Source organism: Alligator sinensis, unplaced genomic scaffold (genome assembly GCF_000455745.1).
Source record: "Alligator sinensis unplaced genomic scaffold, ASM45574v1 scaffold907_1, whole genome shotgun sequence".
NCBI lineage: Eukaryota > Metazoa > Chordata > Crocodylia > Alligatoridae > Alligator > Alligator sinensis.
Genome location: NW_005841925.1, coordinates 3,442,583 through 3,450,396, shown reverse-complemented (window position 1 = coordinate 3,450,396; position 7,814 = coordinate 3,442,583). Strand labels below are relative to the sequence as shown.

Below are 7,814 nucleotides of genomic sequence, written 5' to 3'. Positions count from 1 at the left end.
CCACTTTTCCAACCTGTCCAGATCTGCCTGGATTCATTCCCTACACTCTGGTGTGTTAACTTTATCCCATAGTTTGGTATCATCTGTGAATTTGGACAGAGTGCTTTCCACACCTTTATCCAAGTTGCTGATGAAGACATTGAACAACACGAGTCCCAGGATTGAGTCTTGTGAGACTCCACTGCCCACATCTTTCCAGGTTGATACCAACCCATCCACCACCACTCTCTGGGTGCAACCCCTAAGCCAATTTGCCACCCACCCGACCATGTAATCATTTATGCCACAGCCGCTCAGTTTATTTGTGAGAATAGAATAAGATACCGTATTGAAGACCTTCTTAAAGTCCAAGTACATGGCATCTACCTCAATTCCTGCATCTAAGCATTTTGTGACCTGGTCATAAAAAGAAACAAAGTTAGTCAGGCAGGATCTACCTGTTATGAATCTGTGCTGGTTGCCCTTTAGGATGGCTTTCCCCACCAGACTCCCACAAATGTGATCCTTAATAATTTTTTCAAGGGTTTTCCTGAGGATAGAGGTGAGACTAACCGGTCTATAGTTACCCGGATCGTCCTTCCTCCCCTTCTTGAAAATGGGGACTACATTAGCCCTTTTCCAGTCCTCTGGGACCTGACCTGAGCATCAAGAGTGGTTAAACAGCTATGCTAGTGTTTCTGCTATGACACTGGCCAATTCCTTCAGCACCCTTGGATGAAGATCACCAAGGTCTGCTGACTTAAACACATCCATCCCCTCCAACTGTCTCTTTACTAAGTCAGTGCTAACAGTTGGTGAGCTGATTTCCCTTTTGTGCTTGTCTATGATCCAATTGGGAGATTTGTCCTGATCTGAGTTCAGGAATTCAGAGGCAAAAAACTCATTGAAGAGCTTATCTTTGTCCCCCCATCTGTCACTAATTACCCTAGTTTGTCCTATAGGGGTCCTATGCTACTCTGCACCTTCTTTTTGCTCCCTATGTACCTGAAGAAGGACTTTTTGTTGTCTTTAATTTTTGTTGCCATTCTTCTAGATTTTCTTAAATCAGAAAAAAATAGAGCTGAGAGGTACAGAAGGTCCTTCAATCCGTCCCCCTGCTCAAGGCAGGGTCATCCCTATCTAAACCATCCAAGATAATTGTTTGTCTAACCCAGGGGTGGGCAATTATTTCGGCTGGAGGGCTGCTTAACGAGGTTTGGTGAGCTTTTGAGGGCCACATGGGAAGCCCGCCGCTTGACAGTTGCCCCACCCCTATTGCCATTTTGGGACCAGAAGGTCCCGCCCCTAACCCCTGAACTTTGCCACCAGCAGTCCCTCCCCTTGCCCCCTGGAAATACTCCTTTTGGGAGGGGAGGGTTGCCATCTTAGAACCAGAAAAAAAACAAATCATATGCTAAAAGTTAAGCACCTGCTATAACATTTTAATTTGATTACAAAAAAATATTTTTGTCATGATATGTGTTTGCATACTGTATATAGAGGTGATTGCCTAATAACTCAAAATGAAGTCTTAGTCTTGTATGGTGGGATGTGGGGGGTGTGTATGGTGGAGGGTGGAGGGGTTTGTGAGGGGGTGAGGCTGTGTGTGGGGGACACAGGGTATGTGGGGGATTGTGGGGGAGGGTGTGGGTATGTAGGGTTTGTGGGGTGTGAGGGAGGGGTAGGGACGTGGGGACCCCCCCCACACTCTCCCCATGGCGTGCAGTCCCTGCATGCTGCAGCAGCAGCAGGCAGTGGCACTCATGCCTGGTGGCATGTGGGTCTGGCCAGCACTGCACACAGGGGCAAGTGGCACAGCCTGGCCAGCTGGCTGTATCACAAGGGCTCCCCTTCACACATGCACAACTTCTGCACTCGTGCTGGAGGGAAGGTCCAAGTGCTGGAGTCAGCTGCATTCTCTGCTTTCTGCCATGCAGGTCCCAGGACTCTGCAGGGAAGCAGGGGCTGGGGCTCCCCTCCAGTTTCGGGAGAATCCCAGGATCTGTGCAATAGAAGGCGGCACAGGCAGCTGGCTCCAGCACATGGGGCTCCCTGTCTGTGGGTGGGGAGTGCTGGTGATACAGGAGACCTGGCTGGGCTGCGCCCCTTACCCCTTTGTGCAGCACTGGTCAGAGCTGCGTGCTGCTGAACATGAGTGCCTCATGTGCCCCCACCTGCTGCTGCTGCCACTACCTGCAGGGACTGTGAGCTATGAGGGGAACATGGGTGGGCTCCTCCTCACACTCGCATGCTGCCCACCCGAGCTCCACACTGCCGCCAGCTCCAGCCCCACACTCTATGCCCTCCCAGCTGCAGCTTGCCCTCACCCCTGCCGCTTCTTCACCTGTTGCCCAGAGCGAGCGGGACACCGGGGAAGCTGAACAGGTCCCCCGGTGGCTGCAGCGGTGTCAGCAGCAGCCCTGCACAAAAGCTGCGTGCTGGCTGGGCAGGGCCCTTCCTCCTACAAGCATTCGAGTGAGGTGCAATTAGGGTATGTTGGGGGAAGGGGGAGGGTATACGTGGGCACCTTGCTTCTACCCTCGTGGGCAGAAGGGCTGGGTGGGGTACAATTTGTTGGTGGGTGCCACAGACCGGATAAAAAGTCCCTGGCAGGCTGAATCCAGCCCACAGACCATATTTTGCCTGTCCTTAGTTTACCCTGTTCCCAAAAACCTCAGGAGCAACCCTCATGCACAATTAGCAGGCAGAAGGCCTTAGACATCAAAAACACCCTTCAATTTGCCACAGGTAAAGCCAAGGGACAAGGGCACGCAGTATCATGTGAACTATTGACCAACCGTGTTAAGGATGGATTTCACAGGCTCTGACAGCTTATTGTCCATCCTTGAGTGTGTGCATTTTTATCCATCGTCGTGGTCTGAAGATAATTTTGTTGCCCTGACTTTATTTCTAGGTATGGAGATGATTTGCAAACAGATGGTGTGACAAACTGAGTGTTAATCAGGGCACTGAATGTTAAATCAGTTGTGCTTGAAAGTGAGAGGAACCAGCTGAACTAAATATTGCCGTTGTTAATGGTTCCACGGTGACAATATATTCACAGCCAAGGTCTGCGTCCTCTGGTGGCTTTACACCATTGCTGCCATTTACTAATGACATACCAGTAATTTTATGGGTTGGAAACTGAATGATCTGTAAAACATTGACTCTTGCTCTAATTATTCATCCATTTCAATGTGTGGCTTCTTTTCACTTTTAATCGGATCTTATAGAAATAAGAACAAAGTGACAGACACCAAAAGACCATTTAAGTACTGTGGCTTGCAGTTTCAGAATCCATCTATCCTTTATCTGTGAAGCTGCATTTACTCCCTTATTTTGGCCCTGTGCTTTCATAATAGCCGTCCTCCATCCCTTTTCCTTTTTTGTTAATGGTCTGTTTTGAATGTACATATAATTGTCATTTTCAGCCAGCACAGCAAAGGTGGCTGCAACTCAGTTTGATTTTGTCTTGATACATTTAGGTGTTGCTTCACACTTGGTGCAGAGTATTTTCCATGTGTCAGACCCCTTCTGGTTGGGGAGAAAAAAACAGGGAAAAGGGAATCTGGAGGGTGAGCTTCCAGGGGTACTTTGGTGGTCCATGCCAGCACTAACTAAACTAGTGTAAAGGAGCTGAGGACATGACTAAAAAAAAATGACAGTGTATCTTCAATTAAAATTGTGGGGGTAAATGATGTGAGCAGACAAAGATTCTGCTAGAGTAGAGGTTCCCGCATGTTTTCTTATTGTGTACCCCCTTCCAGATTTACCAGCTGTCTGCATACCCCTACCAGCATACATTTTATATTTTAACCCCTTAAATGCCAATTATTATTATAATGACAATTAAATCCTTCATTACAGAGTTTCTCCTGCATACCCCCCCCCAGAAATGTCTTGCCATACCCCCAGAGGTATGTACCATAGTTTGGGAATCCCTGTGCTGGAGTAACTCCTATTTAAAATTTACCTATGGCTAATTAGGATCTCTCTTCTGTGTACAGAGAAATGTTAAGAGCAGGTGGTGGATTAGGAGAGCCCACAGCTGTAAATTCTTTTCCCTCCATTGTTTGTCTGTTAGAGTGGGTCAATAGTTAAATAAGGCCAGTCCCAGTGAAAGAGGTTTGGAAGAAGGTTTGTCTCTTACCAGGTTTCCATGCTGACTCAAGGTATAATTCAGACTTTGCAATGGCTGTTTGCTCTTCAGAAATGCAGGCAAAACCATTCTGCTTTCTTAAAGGACCTCAGCTAATAATGGCAGGGAGAACGGCTTTCCAGAGCTATGCCCGGTTGCCCTTAGGCTGGTTCTGCTCTGCACAGCTGTGAGCTCCACCCTGTGAACCGAGACTGTTTTTGAGTTGAAAAGCTCTGCCTCACCTAACTGTTTCTACCTTTTGTTCCCACAGCAGTCCTGTGTCAACTGTGGCCGGGAGGCTATGAACGAGTGCACTGGGTGTCACAAAGTGAATTACTGCTCTACTTTCTGCCAGCGGAAGGTAACGGATTCTTTCTAAGTCACACCTACCCTTCTCTAAAGGCAAGCGGCCTGATTGGAAAAAGACACGTACACGCCTTGCGCTGAACACCCCACAAATAAGCACAGTAAGAAGCCCCACCTGCATATTCCTACCTGCACGCTTATATTCCAGCGTGGGCTTTGAGTTCCACAGATCTTGTTCATAATACTTCAGTGTGGCATCAACATGACATAAGCCATTGAGGGATGGAAGCCTATGGGCTGGCTATGAAATTATGGCAGTCTCCTATTTTTGGAGTAGTTCATTTTCAATATCTCTTGGGTTGTTCATGCTTCTGCTGCCATCCCAGGGGTCTGTTGTATCTTGTGTCCATCGCTAGCAGCCTGCCTGCTCCACTGCTGACCTATAGCAGTACGTTATTACCAGCAGAGTGCCAACCAGGGAGCAGCTGTGATAGTGAAGGGACGCTTTATTAATCAGCGAATAAGGAGACATAGTTCTTTTTCTGTAACACCTGCCTGTATTGCATAAGTAAAATCTTCATTTAAAAAAGATATGGATGTATGTTGCATGCAACATATCCCTGTCCTCAAGCCAGGCTCATAAATTAGGAGACATCTGTGAGCCCCAGTGCTCCTGCCATGTATTTCCACTTTGTGACAAGCTCTTCTTTGTCATTGGGAGCTTCTGTTATCTCCAACTGGCAAAGAAAATGCATACTATCAGTGTATTCATTCCCCTCAGAGTGCTCCCACAGCCTCACTTATGCCCTTGCACTTGCTCCATAAGCATAAACACACTGCTCATATAACCCATGTGCATTTTTCAGCAAAACCATTGCTGGTGTTGCTGCCACACCCCTCAATAATATTCCAAGGAGTTTCCTGCCATTTCCAGATCACTTTTTTAAAGTTGAACTCCCAATGACAAAATGAAAACCCAAGCCTGAAGCAGGCCATTGAATGCCCCAGTAGGTGAGCTGTGGGAAGCATTAGACTCAGAAACATGCACTGATGCCTGCCCTTCTTATAGCAACCTTGGCACATCCTTATTTGCAAAAGACTTCCCACAAGACCTTGCTATATCATGTCACTGACTTCCCAAATTTCAGCCCAAATTACATTGATGATATTACCAATATACTGTGGGATGAGTTAAGCAAATCAGGAAGTGCCTCGGGACTTTTCAAGTGAAGGGAAAAATCAAGCATAGAAAGGTAAGATGAAGTCAAATTGTATGCCGAACACCTGCTGCAGACCATTTCCTGAGACATTCAACATCTGTTTCTTGTCTGGCCTCCAAGGAGAACTGAAAAATTACTTTAGCTGCTGTCAAGGGCACCAGAGTGTTTTAATAGTCAATGTATGGTCTTCTCCTCTGTTATTTACCTACTTTTGCTTTGTAAGAAAGAGCAATTGTTGCTGCAGTTTCTACTCACTGCGTAGAGTCATTAAAATGTTCCAGGAATGAATGAACATGTGCTGCTGTAGCCACTTTAAATTTGCATGTTGTTTTCAGTTGGTCTGAGGACTAGCTGCCCTACCAGGTTATTTCATTCGAGTGTAATGCAAGATGGCCAGTGCATATGGCACTGAATAGACCCAACTTCACTTTCGTACTAGACAAGATGGTTAACTGCCAAACAAGCCAAACAGCAGGCCCACTGCTGGTGCCAGGCAAATTGTGCTATATCGGAGTTTCATGCAGCTGTTGGCAACTGCATCTTGAAATGCTGGCTCCCCCTGCACAATCCGATGTGCTAAACAGGTAGAGAAGCATACTGCAGGTGATGAGGTTGGTGATGCAGTGCAAGGTAAACTTTCCCCTTTTTGTACTGAATCTGAGTCCCATTATTACACTAATGGGGTGTGTGTTGTCTTTTAGGTCAGGGGTCAAACAAACCTCTTAACCATCTAGGAGTATTCAAGCTCCTGCAAGTCCTTTTCCCACAGTCTGGGGAACTGGCTTTGCTGTCCTGGGTGGAGTCCAGCTTGGAGAATTGCTTGTCTACCTGGTTAATTCCCCTTTGCAGTGTCAGCTTGATGCAGCACTCATTATGTATTCTACTAAATTGGTTTAGTTTTGCAGAGCCCTGGGAAGCCATCACTGCATTTCTTCTGTCAGGGGAAGTGATTCCTTAATATAGTTTATAAAGGTTGACAGATCTTTTTGGGACCCTTCAGGGGAGTATATAAACAGGTGGTTTCTGAGCCTCCTCTTGGTGCTGTTGCCATTTGCAGTCACTAGATCAGTGTCTCTCTTTGTTCTGTCCTTGCAGGATTGGAAAGATCACCAGCACATGTGCGGTCAGTCAGCCACCGTCACAGTTCAAGCAGACGAGGACAACGTGATAGAGAAAGTCACAGTCTGACAAATCTACCTCTTCAAGTTCCCAGAAAAGTTGGAGAAAGAAGGTGCCTGGCTGGACCAGCAAGCTGGCTGCAGACTCCTCCAATGGATGGTTGTCTGAAAACTGAACTCTTCTTAGGAAGCCTTTTTCATATGCTGTGACATCCTTTTCAGGCCTACGCCAAACTTGTCAGCAGTGGAGAAACTGAAGATATGTGACCTGAAAATGATAACTAGACTTGCTGGCCAGGAGGCCGCCTTCAATTTACAGAAACTTTGGACTCTAAAATTAATCTCTCAAGACTCAGAAACCTCTGCAATGCAGATTTCATCTTTCTAGCCATCTCTCTTGTTCATCTACAGTGGCTGGTTCGAGGGTTAAGATGCATCAGTGTTTTATACCCCCCATCAACATCACCTTACCTCTCATGTGAAGAAAACAAATAGTCCTTTGTTTAATTTATTTAATTGCCTTTAAAAAAATGCAGCATCAGCTATAGTCCATCACTGATGCCCCTTTTTTTGATGCATTTCTTCCACCATGGTCAAAATTTAAACATATTGGAAAGATGCACATGTATATAAAGGGAACATGTTTTGTTAAATAAAATACTGAGAAATCATGAAAGCACATTGATGGAACATTAATTCCCACTACAGCACTTAATTACAGGTATAAGCATGGAGAATTGGCAGGCGAATGAATGACAGGAGCACCCTGCGTGGAGTGCAGCTGGCATTATGGGCAGGTTGTGTGCAGTTATGTGCTGTGTTTGACAAAGGGATATTGAGGAAGAAGCCTGAGTTTGCAGTACTCCATGCTGTAAAGTGAAGAAACTTCATGGCATCGTAACTTCAGACTGCCACCCTGTGGCTAAGCAGTTTGCCCCTAAAGTAAGAGAAGGAATTGGTTTCCTTCCTGCTATTTGGTATACTGACAATCCAGACTTTGCTGGTATTGTTAAAACAAAATGCAGAGTGTTTAATAAGTAAAATGCACAGGTG

At 46.1% G+C, this 7,814-nt stretch overlaps 1 protein-coding gene across 2 annotated transcripts in view; it reads left to right on the top strand.

Annotated features, from left to right (window-relative positions):
- The window catches only part of DEAF1 (DEAF1, transcription factor), a 39,908-nt gene extending 32,475 nt beyond the window's left edge, over positions 1-7,433 (top strand). For both annotated transcript variants that reach the window (XM_014517763.1, XM_025198553.1), the window contains exons 12-13: positions 4,389-4,478; positions 6,739-7,433. In XM_014517763.1, coding sequence (XP_014373249.1) covers positions 4,389-4,478; positions 6,739-6,831 — 183 coding nt within the window. In that variant the 3' untranslated portion in view covers positions 6,832-7,433. The remainder of the gene's footprint in view (positions 1-4,388; positions 4,479-6,738) is intronic.
- Positions 7,434-7,814: the final 381 nt, after the last annotated feature.